The 18,360-nt window shown below is 47.0% G+C and overlaps 1 protein-coding gene across 2 annotated transcripts in view; it reads left to right on the plus strand.

Moving 5' to 3' along the window:
* LOC106590864 (zinc finger protein DPF3) overlaps positions 1 to 18,360 on the plus strand; it is a 50,007-nt gene that overhangs the window by 21,501 nt on the left and 10,146 nt on the right. Inside the window, exons 4-9 of one of the 2 annotated variants that reach the window (XM_045695551.2) lie at positions 5,765 to 5,895; positions 6,189 to 6,281; positions 7,340 to 7,412; positions 9,150 to 9,191; positions 11,877 to 12,029; positions 17,672 to 17,800. In XM_045695551.2, the coding sequence (XP_045551507.1) occupies positions 5,765 to 5,895; positions 6,189 to 6,281; positions 7,340 to 7,412; positions 9,150 to 9,191; positions 11,877 to 12,029; positions 17,672 to 17,800 (621 nt within the window). The remainder of the gene's footprint in view (positions 1 to 5,764; positions 5,896 to 6,188; positions 6,282 to 7,339; positions 7,413 to 9,149; positions 9,192 to 11,876; positions 12,030 to 17,671; positions 17,801 to 18,360) is intronic. The other variant, XM_045695552.2, reaches the window with a different exon arrangement.

Below are 18,360 nucleotides of genomic sequence, written 5' to 3' on the forward strand. Positions count from 1 at the left end.
GTCTCTCTCTCTCATCCCTATCCGTCTCTCTCTCTCCATCCCTCTCCGTCTCTCTCTCTCTCTCCCTCCCTCGCTCCCTCTCCGTTTCTCTCTCTCCCTCCCTCGCTCCCTCTCCATTTCTCTCTCTCTCTCCCTCCCTCTCCATCTCTCTCTCTCCCTCCCTATCCGTCTCTCTCTCCCTCCCTATCCGTCTCTCTCTCTCATCCCTCTCCGTCTCTCTCTCTCTCTCCCTCCCTCGCTCCCTCTCCGTTTCTCTCTCTCCCTCCCTCGCTCCCTCTCCGTTTCTCTCTCTCCCTCCCTCGCTCCCTCTCCGTTTCTCTCTCTCTCCCTCCCTCGCTCCCTCTCCCCCTCCCTCGCTCCCTCTCCGTCTCTCTCTTTCACCAACACTGGTTACACACAAATGCATGCACTTCATCAGACATCAGGCGCGCACACACACACACACACACACACACACATTCCTGGTTCCCCCTCGTCAGTCTGTTCTGCCCCTATAGCTGCAGAGTGGCCTTAGCCTCAGCGCTAACGTTAGCTATCTGACCATCTGGCTCTGGTTAGCCTCTCTCTCCAGGTTCTCTCTCTCTCTGCCTGAATCAATGCCTCCTCTTTCTTTCCTCTAGGACACACACAGACACATACACACACTCACACACACTCCTCCACCTCTCTTACATTCTCACTCTGCATGGACAAATGATTAGAGGGGCCCAGTATAGGTTGTTCCTGTGCCTCAGCTAAGGAGAGGGCCCTAACCCTTACACAAGCCCACTGACATAGTTTATAAAGGCTAGTCTTGTAAACGGTGGGGGAACGTGATAAGAGAGAGTTATAAAGGCTAGTCTGACCATCTGGCCCTAGACTACCAGACCATCTGACCCTAGACTACCAGACCATCTGACCCCAGACTACCAGACCATCTGACCCCAGACTACCAGACCATCTGACCCTAGACTACCAGACCATCTGACCCCAGACTACCAGACCATCTGACCCTAGACTACCAGACCATCTGACCCCAGACTACCAGACCATCTGACCCTAGACTACCAGACCATCTGACCCCAGACTACCAGACCATCTGACCCTAGACTACCAGACCATCTGACCCTAGACTACCAGACCATCTGACCCCAGACTACCAGACCATCTGACCCCAGACTACCAGACCATCTGGCCCTAGACTACCAGACCATCTGGCCCTAGACTACCAGACCATCTGACCCTAGACTACCAGACCATCTGACCCTAGACTACCAGACCATCTGACCCTAGACTACCAGACCATGTGACCCCAGACTACCAGACCATGTGACCCCAGACTACCAGACCATGTGACCCTAGACTACCAGACCATGTGACCCTAGACTACCAGACAGACAGACAGACAGACAGACAGACAGACAGACAGACAGACAGACAGACAGACAGACAGACAGACAGACAGACAGACAGACAGACAGACAGACAGACAGACAGACAGACGACTATATGAGTAACTGCAGTCCAAAAGTATACTAACCATAGAACACTGACTGACAGCACAAAGCTGGTATGGGAAACACTACCTCCACCCCTCTCCAATGGTATGGGAAACGCTACCTCCACCCTCTCCAATGGTATGGAAAACGCTACCTCCACCCTCTCCAATGGTATGGGAAACGCTACCTCCACCCTCTCCAATGGTATGGAAAACGCTACCTCACACCATCCTCCAATGGTATGGGAAACGCGACCTCCACCCTCTCCAATGGTAAGGGAAACGCTACCTCCACCCTCTCCAATGGTATGGGAAACACTACCTCCACCCTCTCCAATGGTATGGGAAACACTAACTCCACCCTCTCCAATGGTATGGAAACGCTAACTCCACCTCTCCAATGGTAAGGGAAACGCTACCTCCACCCCTCTCCAATGGTATGGGAAACGCTACCTCCACCCTCTCCAATGGTATGGGAAACGCTACCTCCACCCTCTCCAATGGTAAGGGGAAACGCTACCTCCACCCTCTCCAATGGTATGGGAAACGCTACCTCCACCCTCTCCAATGGTATGGGAAACGCTACCTCCACCCTCTCCAATGGTATGGGAAACACTACCTCCACCCTCTCCAATGGTATGGGAAACACTACCTCCACCCTCTCCAATGGTATGGGAAACACTACCTCCACCCTCTCCAATGGTATGGGAAACACTACCTCCACCCTCCCCAATGGTATGGAAAACGCTACCTCCACCTTCCTTTTGTTTACCTCATGTAGACAGACAGACAAAGTAACTGTGGTTGAGTGACTGCAGGCCATACTACTAATCTGTGTCACAAATGGCACCCTATTCCCTACATAGCCTTTTGGGGCCTGGTCAAAAGTAGTGCACTAAATAGGGAATAGGGTGCTATTTGGCACACACTGGTTGAATCAACGATGTTTCCATGTGGAATTGGCATCTGTGCCCAGTGGGAGCATCACAGTACGCTGACAAGAGTACGCTGACAACAATACCCTGACAACAGTACCCTGACAACAATACCCTGACAACAGTACCCTGACAACAATACCCTGACAACAGTACCCTGACAACAGTACGCTGACAACAGTACCCTGACAACAGTACGCTGACAAGAGTACGCTGACAACAGTACGCTGACAACAGTACGCTGACAACAGTACGCTGACAACAATACGCTGACAACAGTACGCTGACAACAGTACGCTGACAACAGTACGCTGACAACAGTACGCTGACAACAGTACGCTGACAACAATACGCTGACAACAGTACGCTGACAACAGTATGCTGACAACAATACGCTGACAACAATACGCTGACAACAGTACGCTGACAACAGTACGCTGACAACAGTACCCTGACAACAGTACGCTGACAACAGTACGCTGACAACAGTACGCTGACAACAGTACGCTGACAACCATACGCTGACAACCATACGCTGACAAGAGTACGCTGACAACAGTACACTGACAACAGTACCCTGACAACAGTACCCTGACAACAGTACGCTGACAAGAGTACGCTGACAAGAGTACGCTGACAACAATACGCTGACAACAGTACGCTGACAACAGTACCCTGACAACAGTACGCTGACAACAGTACGCTGACAACAATACGCTGACAACAATACCCTGACAACAGTACCCTGACAACAGTACCCTGACAACAGTACGCTGACTGAACTACTAATATGAATCATAATAACAAGAGACAGGAATGTAACAGTACCTCTCCTGGGCTTTAGGATACGCACCCTGTTTATTCAGTGTTTCCTGTCTGGGGGGGAGAAGAGGGCAGTGGAGAACAGAGGAGAGGAAAGGGGAGGAGGGGAGTGGAGAACAGAGGAGAGGAAAGGAAAGGGGAGGAGGGGAGAACAGAGGAGAGGGGAGTGGAGAACAGAGGAGAGGAAAGGGGAGAACAGAGGAGAGGAAAGGGGAGGAGGAGAGAGGAAAGGGGAGGAAGGGAGAACAGAGGAGAGGAAAGGGGAGGAGGGGAGAACAGAGGACAGGAAAGGGGAGAACAGAGGAGAGGAGAGGAGAGAGGAGAGGAGAGGGGAGAGGAAAGGGGAGGAGAGGAGAGGGGAGGAGGGGAGAACAGAGGGGAGGAGAGGGGAGGAGGGGAGAACAGAGGAGAGGAAAGGGGAAAAGGGGAGTGGAGAACAGAGGAAAGGAGTGGAGAGAGGAGGAGAAGAGAAGAGGGCAGGGGAGAACAGGGGAGGAGGGGAGGGGAGAAAAAAATGCATGAAATGAAATGTATGCATTCACTACTGTAAGTCGCTCTGGATAAGAGCGTCTGCTAAATGACTAAAATGTAAATGTAAATGTGAGAGGAGAGGGGAGAACAGAGGAGAGGGGAGGAGGGCAGGGGAGAACAGAGGAGAGGGGAGAGGGGAGGAGATGGGAGAACAGAGGAGATGGGAGAACAGAGGGGAGGAGGGGAGAACAGAGAGGAGGAAAGGGGATGAGGGCAGAACAGAGGAGAGGAGAGGATAGGAGAACAGAGGAGAGGAGAGGAGAGGAGAGGGGAGGAGGGAAGAACAGAGGACAGGAGAGGAGAGGGAAGAACAGGAGAGGAGAGGAGAGGGGAGGAGGGGAGAACAGAGGAGAGGAGAGGGGAGTGGCTTTAGACCATCCATTTCCTTTCTGCCCTGGTCCAATTGGGTTGAGTGACAGTACAGAGCCATAAAGGTGCTGAAGGGGAGATACACAGCATGAGTAATCTGTGGCTAGCTACCTCATTGCTTTCTGCTCTGCTACCCTCCTCCCCCTCTCTCAGGGGACAACAGCAGAGGGAGGAGGAGAAGGGGAAAGGAGGGAGGGAGGGAGGGGAGAGCTAGGGGAAGGCGGAGGCAGAGCGGGAGGATGTGTCTCGTCAAAGTCAACCTAGCTACAGCAGACACAAAGAGAGGGGGAGGAGGGAAGAAATGGAGTGAGGGAAGATTAACCTTGATTCTGCTATTAATAACACATGCATCCTCCCTTCATCCCTCTATCTTCTTTATTATAAACTATACAACAGGAAGGAAGCCGAGATTATCCTCTCACTCAGTATATCTCCACGGAAATTAAAGAGAAAGGGGGGGAGAGAGGGAGAGAGAGAGGGGGGAGAAATAGAGGGAGAGAAGGGGGAGGGGAAGAGAGAGAGTGAAAGGGAGAGATAAATAGAGAGAGTGAGGTACTGCATGCAATTAGACAAGTGAATAGAGAGGGAAATAATATATTTATTTGGCTGTAGGGGGAGGAGGGAGGTTAGAAGAAGAGGGGGAGGAGGGAGGTTAGAGGGGGAGGGAGAGGAGGAGGTTAGAGGGAGAGGGGAAGGAGGGAGGTTAGAAGAAGAGGGGAAGGAGGGAGGTTAGAAGAAGAGGGGAAGGAGGGAGGTTAGAAGAAGAGGTAGAGGAGGGAGGTTAGAGGAGGAGGTTAGAGGGAGAGGGGAAGGAGGGAGGTTAGAAGAAGAGGGGAAGGAGGGAGGTTAGAAGAAGAGGGGAAGGAGGGAGGTTAGAAGAAGAGGTAGAGGAGGGAGGTTAGAGGAGGAGATTAGAGGGAGAGGGGAAGGAGGGAGGTTAGAAGAAGAGGGGAAGGAGGGAGGTTAGAAGAAGAGGGGGAGGAGAAGGTTAGAAGAGGAAGAGGAGGAGGTAAGAAGAAGAGGGGGAGGAGGTCTGAGACTTTGACCTCTGGTGGCGGCGATGAAAGATAAACAGAGTAAAGAAAACAGCCAGACCTCTCCTCCTCTCCCCTCATCCCTCTTTTATCCCCTGAACCTGGTGTATTTCATGTTTTATTGTTTCTGACACGACCCCCCTTGGTTTAGACCAATAAGAAACAGCATTGGGAAGGACACACACACACACACACACACACACACACACACACACACACACACACACACACACACACACACCACACACACACACACACACACACACACACACACACACACACACACACACACACACAGAGCAGCTGAGGAAGCTGTCTTATGGTAATTTTACTGAATGATGCTGGCACACATTTATACCTGCTGTAAAGTGTGTATGTTACAAATACAATTTGATTTAATTAGCCGCGCACACACACAGAGCTCAGAGGTGTCAGTGCTGGGCTGGCTAACCGCTAACATAACCAAAACATAAGGCACTGTTTATATCACTGGTGTGAACTGTTCACCTGGATGATGTGTGCTTGGTTTATACAATAGTCAATTATTCTCTCCCTCTCTCCCTCTCCCTTCCTCTCTCCCTCTCCCTCCCCCCCAGAGGCAGAGCTGGCCCCTAAGAAGGAGCCCTCCCCAGGAGAGGCCACAGCTCTGGAGACCCTGCTCAGAGGGGAGGGGCAACTGGAGAAGAAGAAAGACATCAAGGAGGACGAGACCCTACTGGAGATACAGGTACGGCAAGAGAGAGGAGACACACACATAAAGGGGCAACAGTAGATGGGCCTTATTGGCATAGCGTGCAGCCAAATACAATAACTTTACATTTCTTTACATATAAGATCCCACTTTCAACTGTCATGATGGAAACGCAGAGAATTACTCATGTGTGAATTGTGTCAAATATCTACTTTCTTTCCTCTGTTACTCTCCTCTCACCTTCTCCCCTTTTTCTTAATTCCCCCCCCCCCCCCCCCCCCCCCCGCTCCTTACCCCTTCCCCCTCCCTCCTGTGTTACTCGTCTGTAGAGGGTCTTGGAAGCAGACGAGAATGGGGACGGTTTCCATGACGACGAGGACTTTGAAGTGGACACTCCGAAGAGGAAGCAGAGGAAAGGAAGGGTGAGGGAGTCTCAGAGAAGGGTCTTCTACGCCATCAAAAGGAACATCAAATTCGACATACCAATTAGGATCTGGCAAAAAATACTTGAATCAGTTATAGAACCCATTGCCCTTTATGGTTGTGAGGGGTCCGTGTACAATGTAAAACACCAAATAATGCATGCAGAGCAGAATTAGGCCGATACCTGTTAATTATCAAAATCCTGATGAGACGTTAAATTCTACAACCACCTAAAAGGAAGCAATGCCCAAACCTTCCATAACAAAGCCATCACCTATCGAGATTAACCTGGAGAAGAGTCCCCTAAGCAATCTGGTCCTGGGGCTCTGTTCACAAACACAAACACACCCCACAGAGCCCCAGGACGGCAACACAATTAGACCCAACCAAATCATGAGAAAACAAAATGATAATAACTTGACACATTGGAAAGAACTAACAGAAAAACAGAGCAAACTAGAATGCTATTTGTCCCTAAACAGAGAGTACACAGTGGCAGAATACCTGACCACTGTGACTGACCCAAACTTAAGGAAAGCTTTGACTATGTACAGACTCAGTGAGAACAGCCTTGCTATTGAGAGAGGCCGCCGTTGGCAGACCTGGCTCTCAAGAGAAGACAGGCTACGTGCACACTGCCCACAAAATGTGGAAACTGAGCTGCACTTCCCAACCTGCCAAATGTATGACCATATTAGAGACACATATTTCCCTCAGATTACATAGACCCACAAAGAATTAGTAAACAAACCCGATTTTGATAAACTCCCATATCTACTGGGTGAAATACCACAGTGTGCCATCACAGCAGCAATATTTATGACCTGTTACCACAAGAAAAGGGCAACAAGTGAAGAACAAACACCATTGTAAATACAACCCATATTTATTTGAAATGTCTTTTATTCTTTTTGGAACTTTCGTGAGTGTAATAATTACTGTTCATTTTATATTGTTAATTTCATTTGTGTTTATTATCTATTTCACTTGCTTTGGCAAAGAGATAGAGAGCGAAAGAGGTCTAGTGTGATGTGACATCATGTATTTTTCTTCACAGGGCAGAGGGTCCAGTCGCAGGAGGACAGAAGCTGCTACCAACGATGACGTGGATAAACCTTACGTCTGTGACAGTAAGACACAATACAACAACCGACTTCTCCTGTAAGATTGTGAATGATGTCTTTTCGGGTAACAGGGATAGATTGATGACAGGCTGAGACCAGAGTAGCTGATTCCTGATTGGAATATTATTGCCACCTATGTGTATATATATACCAAATTTTGAGTCAACACTTTTTGAGCTCAATTCAATCCGTAGTGCTGAAGATCTGCTTAATGGCGTGATTTATGTTGTCGCAGTCGCAAACGATGTCGGCTCAATCGGAAATGAAATGAACCGAGCTTACAACACAGATATTCTGAGCTACGGATTGAATCTAACTTTTCTGAATCCCACTTCTAACAGGAAATGACCTGTTATTGTTTGTTATTAGGTCTCACTGTTCTCTATTATCTTACTATTATCAAGGCCTGTCTGTATCTGGACATGGTCAGCTGCCTAAGATACCCTACATGACCAAAAGTATGTGGACACCTGCTCGTCTAACATCTCTTTCCATTATCATGGGCATTAACATGGAGTTGGTCCCCCCTTTGCTGCTATAACAGCCTCCACTCTTCTGGGAAGGCTTTCCACTAGATGTTGGAACATTGCTGAGGGGATTTCCTTCCATTCAGCCACAAGAGCATTAGTGAAGTCGGGCACCGATGTTGGCCTGGCTCGATTAGGCCTGGTTCGTAGTCGGCGTTCCAATTCATCCCAAAGGTGTCCGATGGGGTTGAGGTCAGGGCTCTGTGCAGGCCAGTCAAGTTCTTCCACACCGATCTCAACAAACCATTTTAGTATGGACTTCGCTTTGTGCACGGTTGCATTGTCATGCTGAAACAAGGAAAGGGCCTTCCCCAAACTGTTGCCACAAAGTTGGAAGCACAGAATCTTCTAGAATTGCATTGTGTGCTGTAGAGTTAAGATTTCCGTCGGACTGCCAGATGTTGAAGCGTGATTCATCACTCCAGAGAACGTGTTTCCACTGCTCCAATGGCGACGAGCTTTACACCACTCCAGTCGACACGTGGCATTTTGCCCGTGGTGATCTGAGGCTTGTGTACGCTTTTCTCCCATGGAAACCCGTTTCAGGAAGCTCCAGACGAACAGTTATTGTGCTGACGTTGCTTCCAGAGGCAGTTAGGAACTCGGTAGTGAGTGTTGCAACCGAGGACAGACCATATTTACACGCTACACGCTTCAGCACTCAGTGGTCCCGCTCTTTGAGCTTGTGTGGCCTATGGCTGAGCCATTGTTGCTCCTAGACGTTTCCACTTCACAGTAACAGCACTTACAGTTGACCGGGGCAGCTCTAGCAAGGCAGAAATTTGACAAACTGTCTTGTTGGAAAGGTGCCATCCTGCCACGTTGAAAGTCACTGAGCTCTTCAGGACGGGCCAATGTTTGTCTATGGAGATTTCATGGCTGTGTGCTCGATTTTATACACCTGTCAGCAACGGGTGTGGCTGAAATTGCCGAAATCCACTCATTTGAAGTGGTGTCCACATACTTTTGTATATACAGTCTAGCTTCAGATCAATTACCTTATTTGACTTTCCTTGGGGTGAGAGAAGCCCTGTTCCTTCTGTAGCATGTCGGACGTTAGCATAGCATGCTACTTCTACCTAAATGAAAACATGGGAGGAACTGGTACTCATGTCATGAGATATTATAGCCTCTTTGAATGAAACTCTTATTTTAGTTATTTTTCTTTCTTTCTTTGTTCTTTTTCTTTTCATGTGCTCTGTTCCTTCCTTTCCAGACAGAAACAAACAAAAGCATAACTCAAAAACTGCCGACTCAGGTATCTGGATATGCGTGCGTCCTCTATTCTCTGTGTGGCTTCTCTCTAACGACAAGATCAGGGACTACTGGGGGTTGTTTGATTTGAGCTAGCCTGGGTCACGTTCAGATGGGTACAAAGTTACACGACATCCAGGCGTAGAACAGATATGCTTATATTTAAATGTAGAATACAGAAGGATGTTAGGTCTATACAAGATGCACCCTCCTGAATTGGGCCCTGACTGTCTTTCTGTTTCTGCTTTGGCTAACAATAGCCAAGGCTAAAGTAGAAATGCCACTGGCTACATGCTACGTTCGAGCTAAACCAATCTAAGCAATCTATCGCTATTATGCTTACTAATTGCCTAAGCATATGATTCTTGATTCCTAGACCAAAGCAAGCTTGCATGGCACTAACATAACTTTACGGTATCTGCTGGTTTGTTATCAAGTTGCTGGGGAAGAATGATCTTTAAGCATCAGCTGAGCTAACGCATGTTTCTGTAGCGTTGTAACGATGCTGTCACAGACAACCTAACCTGTTGTGACTAGGGTTTCTGGGTATTACAGACAACCTAACCTGCTGTGACTAGGGTTTCTGGGTATTACAGACAACCTAACCTGCTGTGACTAGGGTTTCTGGGTATTACAGACAACCTAACCTGCTGTGACTAGGGTTTCTGGGTATTACAGACAACCTAACCTGCTGTGACAAGGGTTTCTGGGTATTACAGACAACCTAACCTGCTGTGACTATGGTTTCTGGGTATTACAGACAACTTAACCTGCTGTCACTGTGGTTTCTGGGTATTACAGACAACCTAACCTGCTGTCACTGTGGATTCTGGGAATTGCAGACAACCTAACCCACTGTCGCTATGGTTTCTGGGTATTACAGACAACCTAACCCACGGTTACTGTGGTTTCTGGGTACTACAGACAACCTAACCCACTGTCACTGTGGTTTCTGGGTATTACAGACAACCTAACCGGCTGTCGCTATGGTTTCTGGGTATTACAGACAACCTAACCTGCTGTCACTGTGATGTTACCAGACAACCTAACCCGCTGTCGCTATGGTTTCTGGGTATTACAGACAACCTAACCTGCTGTCACTGTGGTTTCTGGGTATTACAGACAACCTAACCCACTGTCACTATGGTTTCTGGGTATTACAGACAACCTAACCTGCTGTCACTATGGTTTCTGGGTATTACAGACAACCTAACCTGCTGTGACTAGGGTTTCTGGGTATTACAGACAACCTAACCTGCTGTGACAAGGGTTTCTGGGTATTACAGACAACCTAACCTGCTGTGACTATGGTTTCTGGGTATTACAGACAACTTAACCTGCTGTCACTGTGGTTTCTGGGTATTACAGACAACCTAACCTGCTGTCACTGTGATGTTACCAGACAACCTAACCCACTGTCACTGTGGATTCTGGGAATTGCAGACAACCTAACCCACTGTCGCTATGGTTTCTGGGTATTACAGACAACCTAACCCACGGTTACTGTGGTTTCTGGGTATTACAGACAACCTAACCCACTGTCACTGTGGTTTCTGGGTATTACAGACAACCTAACCGGCTGTCGCTATGGTTTCTGGGTATTACAGACAACCTAACCTGCTGTCACTGTGATGTTACCAGACAACCTAACCCGCTGTTGCTATGGTTTCTGGGTATTACAGACAACCTAACCTGCTGTCACTGTGGTTTCTGGGTATTACAGACAACCTAACCCACTGTCACTATGGTTTCTGGGTATTACAGACAACCTAACCTGCTGTCACTATGGTTTCTGGGTATTACAGACAACCTAACCTGCTGTCACTATGGTTTCTGGGTATTACAGACAACCTAACCCACTGTCACTATGGTTTCTGGGTATTACAGACAACCTAACCCACTGTCGCTATGGTTTCTGGGTATTACAGACAACCTAACCTGCTGTCACTGTGGTTTCTGGGTATTATAGACAACCTAACCCGCTGTCTATATGGTTTCTGGGTATTACAGACAACCTAACCCACTGTCACTGTGGTTTCTGGGTATTACAGACAACCTAACCTGCTGTCACTGCGATGTTACCAGACAACCTAACCCGCTGTCACTATGGTTTCTGGGTATTACAGACAACCTAACCCACTGTCGCTATGGTTTCTGGGTATTACAGACAACCTAACCAGTGTTAGAAAACAACATTCTCAACAGTGTTCTCAGAGTGGTCACCATTTCCCCACATAGTTTTGATTTATTTTACAGTGTCTTTCTCGAGTATTACAGTGCTATGTCTTTCCAGGAAGTCCTTTCATAAAGACGTTGTTAGTTTAAGGGATCATAGGCTACTATCCTAGTAGGAATGTGCTGGTAAATGAGTTCCCTTGTATTGTTGTTAGTTATTCCCTTGCATTGTTGTTAGTTAGACATTTAGAAGTGTCAATCCTCTTAAGAAAACACCCTCCCCAAAAAGATATTGAGTACTTTGTAAATGTAAAATGTACTTTGTTAACGGTTGGTCCTTTTGTCTTGAAAGCTGGGTTGTCTTCAGTAGTGCACACAGTAGCAAAACGTTTTTGAAACGGTAAATAAAAAAAGGAGTATTTCAGTTAGAACCATAGCGTTTCCCTCCGTTTCAAAACAATTTTCTCTCGTGTTCTCTGGTTCTAATGGATTCTAATGCTTCTGTGTTCTACAGTCTGTGGCAAACGCTACAAGAACCGCCCAGGCCTGAGTTACCACTACGCACACACACACCTGGCAGAGGAGGAAGGGGAGGAGGAGAGGGAGGAAGAGATGCCACCGACCCCACCACCACACAGACCAGACCCAGACCCAGACAACCACAAACGTAAGAGACGACCGTCGGACCAGGGTTTCATCTACATGCTTAGTAGTAGTACAGGGTTATAACTTAATGATGGAATGACACCCTATTATCTCTGACATAGCATACCACTGTTGAATGGAGTGTATTATCTCTGACATACCACTGTTGAATGGAGTGTATTATCTCTGACATACCACTGTTGAACGGAGTGTATTATCTCTGACATACCACTGTTGAATGGAGTGTATTATCTCTGACATACCACTGTTGAATGGAGTGTATTATCTCTGACATACCACTGTTGAACGGAGGGTATTATCTCTGACATACCACTGTTGAATGGAGTGTATTATCTCTGACATACCACTGTTGAACGGAGTGTATTATCTCTGACATACCACTGTTGAACAGAGTGTATTATCTCTGACATACCACTGTTGAATGGAGTGTATTATCTCTGACATACCACTGTTGAACGGAGTGTATTATCTCTGACATACCACTTGAATTGAGTGTACTAGATACGGAATTTATTCAATTTTTATTTAACCTTCATTTAACTAGGCAAGTCAGTTAAGAACAAATTGTTATTTACAATGACGGCCTACCAAAATGCAAAAGGCTTCCTGCAGGGACGGGGCCTAAAAATAAAAAATAGATGAAATAATAATATAGGACAAAACACACATCATGACAAGAGAGACAACACAACACTACATAAAGACAGACCTAAGACAACAACACAGCATGGCAGCAACACAACATGGCAGCAGCACAAAACCGGGTACAAACATTGTTGGGCTCAGAGAACAGCACAAAGGGCAAGATGGCAGAGACAACAATACATCAGGAATAGGATATCAAATCAAATGTATTTATATAGCCCTTCTTACATCAGCTTATATCTCAAAGTGCTGTACCGAAACCCAGCCTAAAACCCCAAACAGCAAGCAATGCAGGTGTAGAAGCACGGGGGCTAGGAAAAACTCCCTAGAAAGGCCAAAACCTAGGAAGAAACCTAGAAAGGAACCAGGCTATGAGGGGTGGCCAGTCCTCTTCTGGCTGTGCCGGGTGGAGATTATAACAGAACATGGCCAAGATGTTCAAATGTTCATAAATGACCAGCATGGTCTAATAATAATAATAATAACAGTAGTTGTCGAGGGTGCAACAAGTCAGCACCTCAGGAGTAAATGTCAGTTGGCTTTTCATAGCCGATCATTGAGAGTATCTCTACCGCTCCTGCTGTCTCTAGAGAGTTGAAAACAGCAGGTCTAGGACAGGTAGGACGTCCGGTGAACAGGTCAGGGTTCCATAGCCGCAGGCAGAACAGTTGAAACTGGAGCAGCAGCACGGCCAGGTGGACTGGGGACAGCAAGGAGTCATCATGCCAGGTAGTCCTGAGGCATGGTCCTAGTGCTCAGGTCCTCCGAGAAAGAGAAAGAGAGAATTAGAGAGAGCATACTTAAATTCACACAGGACACCGGATAAGACAGGAGAAATACTCCAGATATAACAGACTGACCCTAGCCCCCCGACACATAAACTACTGCAGCATAAATACTGGAGGCTGAGACAAGAGGGGTCAGGAGACACTGTGGCCCCATCCGATGATACCCCCGGACAGGGCCAAACAGGCAGGATATAACCCCACCCACTTTACCAAAGCACAGCCCCCACACCACTAGAGGGATAACTTCAACCACCAACTTACCATCCTGAGACAACGCCGAGTATAGCCCACAAAGATCTCCGCCACGGCACAACCCAAGGGGGGGGGGGGCGCCAACCCAGACAGGAAGACCACGTCAGTGACTCAACCCACTCAAGTGACGCACCCCTCCTAGGGACGGCATGGAAGAGCACCAGTAAGCCAGTGACTCAGCCCCTGTAATAGGGTTAGAGGCAGAGAATCCCAGTTGGAATGCTGCCTTGAATACTCATCTGTCTTCTTGTCCGTCTGTCCTAATGTTACATATAGATGCTCTACATCTCATAAAGGCCTATACAGATAGATACATGTCCAGTTACTCCTCATACTGTGTACAGTGGCCTTCAGAAAGTATTCATACCCCTTGACTTATTCCACAAAGCTGGCATCAAGGCATAGGGTGGCTACTTTTGAAGAATCTAAAATATAATTTGATTTGTTTTACACTTTTTTGGTTACTACATGATTCCATATGTGTTATTTCATAGTTTTGATGTCTTCACTATTATTCTACAATGTAGAAAATAGTAAAAATAAAGAAAAACCCTTGAATGAGTAGGTGTGTCCAAACATTTGACTAGTACTGGGTATATACAGTGGGGAGAACAAGTATTTGATACACTGCCGATTTTGCAGGTTTTCCTACTTACAAAGCATGTAGGGGTCAGTAATTTGCATCATAGGTACACTTCAACTGTGAGAGACGCCATCTAAAACAAAAATCCAGAAAATCACATTGTATGATTTTTAAGTAATTCATTTGCATTTTATTGCATGACATAAGTATTTGATCACCTACCAACCAGTAAGAATTCCGGCTCTCACAGACCTGTTAGTTTTTCTTTAAGAAGCCCTCCTGTTCTCCACTCATTACCTGTATTAACTGCACTTGTTTGAACTCGTTACCTGTATAAAAGACACCTGTCCACACACTCAATCAAACAGACTCCAACCTCTCCACAATGGCCAAGACCAGAGAGCTATGTAAGGACATCAGGGATAAAATTGTAGACCTGCACAAGGCTGGGATGGGCTACAGGACAATAGGCAAGCAGCTTGGTGAGAAGGCAACAACTGTTGGCGCAATTATTAGAAAATGGAAGAAGTTCAAGATGACGGTCAATCACCCTCGGTCTGGGGCTCCATGCAATATCTCACCTCGTGGGCATCAATGATCATGAGGAAGGTGAGGGATCAGCCCAGAACTACACGCAGGACCTGGTCAATGACCTGAAGAGAGCTGGGACCACAGTCTCAAAGAAAACCATTAGTAACACACTACGCCGTCATGGATTAAAATCCTGCAGCACACGCAAGGTCCCCCTGCTCAAGCCAGCGCATGTCCAGGCCCGTCTGAAGTTTGCCAATGACCATCTGGATGATCCAGAGGAGGAATGGGAGAAGGTCATGTGGTCTGATGAGACAAAAATAGAGCTTTTTGGCCTAAACTCCACTCGCCGTGTTTGGAGGAAGAAGAAGGATGAGTACAACCTCAAGAACACCATCCCAACCGTGAAGCATGGAGGTGGAAACATCATTCTTTGGGGATGCTTTTCTGCTAAGGGAACAGGACGACTGCACCGTATTGAGGGGAGGATGAATGGGGCCATGTATCGCGAGATCTTGGCCAACAACCTCCTTCCCTCAGTAAGAGCATTGAAGATGGGTCGTGGCTGGGTCTTCCAGCATGACAACGACCCGAAACACACAGCCAGGGCAACTAAGGAGTGGCTCCGTAAGAAGCATCTCAAGGTCCTGGAGTGGCCTAGCCAGTCTCCAGACCTGAACCCAATAGAAAATCTTTGGAGGGAGCTGAAAGTCCGTATTGCCCAGCGACAGCCCCGAAACCTGAAGGATCTGGAGGAGGTCTGTATGGAGGAGTGGGCCAAAATCCCTGCTGCAGTGTGTGCAAACCTGGTCAAGAACTACAGGAAACGTATGATCTCTGTAATTGCAAACAAAGGTTTCTGTACCAAATATTAAGTTCTGCTTTTCTGATGTATCAAATACTTATGTCATGCAATAAAATGCAAATTAATTACTTACAAATCATACAATGTGATTTCCTGGATTTTTGTTTTAGATTCCATCTCTCACAGTTGAAGTGTACCTATGATAAAAATGACAGACCTCTACATGCTTTGTAAGTAGGAAAACCTGCAAAATCGGCAGTGTATCAAATACTTTTTCTCCCCACTGTATATACACACACACTATATACAGTGAGGGAAAAAAGTATTTGATCCCCTGCTGATTTTGTACATTTGCCCACTGACAAAGAAATTATCAGTCTATAGTTTTAATGGTAGGTTTATTTGAACAGTGAGAGACAGAATAACAACAAAAAATCCAGAAAAACTCATGTCAAAAATGTTATAAATTGATTTACATTTTAATGAGGGAAATAAGTATTTGACCCCTCTGCAAAACATGACTTAGTACTTGGTGGCAAAACCCTTGTTGGCAATCACAGAGGTCAGACGTTTCTTGTAGTTGGCCACCAGGTTTGCACACATCTCAGGAGGGGTTTTGTCCCACTCCTCTTTGCAGATCTTCTCCAAGTCATTAAGGTTTCGAGGCTGACGTTTGGCAACTCGAACCTTCAGCTCCCTCCACAGATTTTCTATGGGATTAAGGTCTGGAGACTAGCTAGGCCACTGCAGGACCTTAATGTGCTTCTTCTTGAGCCACTCCTTTGTTGCCTTGGCCGTGTGTTTTGGGTCATTGTCATGCTGGAATACCCATCCACGACCCATTTTCAATGCCCTGGCTGAGGGAAGGAGGTTCTCACCCAAGATTTGACAGTACATGTCCCCGTCCATCGTCCCTTTGATGCGGTGAAGTTGTCCTGTCCCCTTAGCAGAAAAACACCCCCAAAGCATGTTTCCACCTCCATGTTTGACGGTGGGGATGGTGTTCTTGGGGTCATAGGCAGCATTCCTCCTCCTCCAAACATGGCGAGTTGAGTTGATGCCAAAGAGCTCCATTTTGGTCTCATCTGAGCACAACACTTTCACCCAGTTGTTCTCTGAATCATTCAGATGTTCATTGGCAAACTTCAGACGGGCATGTATATGTGCATTCTTGAGCAGGGGGACCTTGCAGGCGCTGCAGGATTTCAGTCCTTCACGGCGTAGTGTGTTACCAATTGTTTTCTTGGTGACTATGGTCCCAGCTGCCTTGAGATCATTGACAAGATCCTCCCGTGTAGTTCTGGGCTGATTCCTCACCGTTCTCATGATCATTGCAACTCCACGAGGTCAGTGCTTGCATGGAGCCCCAGGCCGAGGGAGATTGACAGTACTTTTGTGTTTCTTCCATTTGCGAATAATCACACCAACTGTTGTCACCTCACCAAGCTGCTTGGCGATGGTCTTGTAGCCCATTCCAGCCTTGTGTAGGTCTACAATCTTGTCCCTGACATCCTTGGAGAGCTCTTTGGTCTTGGCTATGGTGGAGAGTTTGGAATCTGATTGATTGATTGCTTCTGTGGACAGGTGTCTTTTATACAGGTAACAAACTGAGATTAGGAGCACTCCCTTTAAGAGTGTGCACCTAATCTCAGCTCGTTACCGGTATAAAAGACACCTGGGAGCCAGAAATCTTTCTGATTTAGAGGGGGTCAAATACTTATTTCCCTCATTAAAATGCAAATCAATTTATAACATTTTTGACATGTGTTTTTCTGGATTTTTTGTTGTTGTTATTCTGTCTCTCACTGTTCAAATAAACCTACCATTAAAATTATAGACGGATAATTTCTTTGTCAGTGGGCAAACGTACAAAATCAGCAGGGGATCAAATACTTTTTTCCCTCACTGTATGCTCTTAATGTTTTCTACACTCTCTGTGTGTGTGTATATATACGGCTCAGAGGGCTGCAGACGGTTCCATTGTTCCTAATGATGAGATGGATACTGTATAGTAATCTATAATTTGTGTTTCTATACAGCTCAGAGGGCTGCAGACGGCTCCATAATCCCTAACGACTACTGTGACTTCTGTCTGGGAGACTCTGACTCTAACAGGAAGACTGGCCAGGCTGAGGAGCTGGTGTCCTGCTCTGACTGCGGACGCTCCGGTGAGTAGACTGCTCTACAGACTGCACTACAGACTTCTCTACAGACTGCACTACAGACTGCTCTACAGACTGCACAACAGACTTCTCTACAGACTGCACTACAGACTGCACTATAGACTGCTCTACAGACTGCACTACAGACTGCTCTACAGACTGCTCTACAGACTGCTCTACAGACTGCTCTACAGACTGCTCTACAGACTGCACTACAGACTGCTCTACAGACTGCTCTACAGACTGCACTACAGACTGCTCTACAGACTGCACTACAGACTGCACTAGACTGCTCTACAGACTGCGCTACAGACTGCTCTACAGACTGCACTACAGATTGCTCTACAGACTGCACTATAGACTGCTCTACAGACAGCGCTACAGACTGCACTACAGACTGCACTATAGACTGCTCTACAGACTGCGCTACAGACTGCTCTACAGACTGCTCTACAGACTGCTCTATAGACTGCACTACAGACTGCACTACAGAATGCACTACAGACTGCTCTACAGACTGCTCTACAGACTGCTCTATAGACTGCTCTACAGACTGCGCTACAGAC

The sequence above is a fragment of the Salmo salar genome, chromosome 15 (genome assembly GCF_965601325.2).
Source record: "Salmo salar chromosome 15, fSalSal1, whole genome shotgun sequence".
In the NCBI taxonomy this organism is placed as follows: Eukaryota; Metazoa; Chordata; class Actinopteri; order Salmoniformes; family Salmonidae; genus Salmo; species Salmo salar.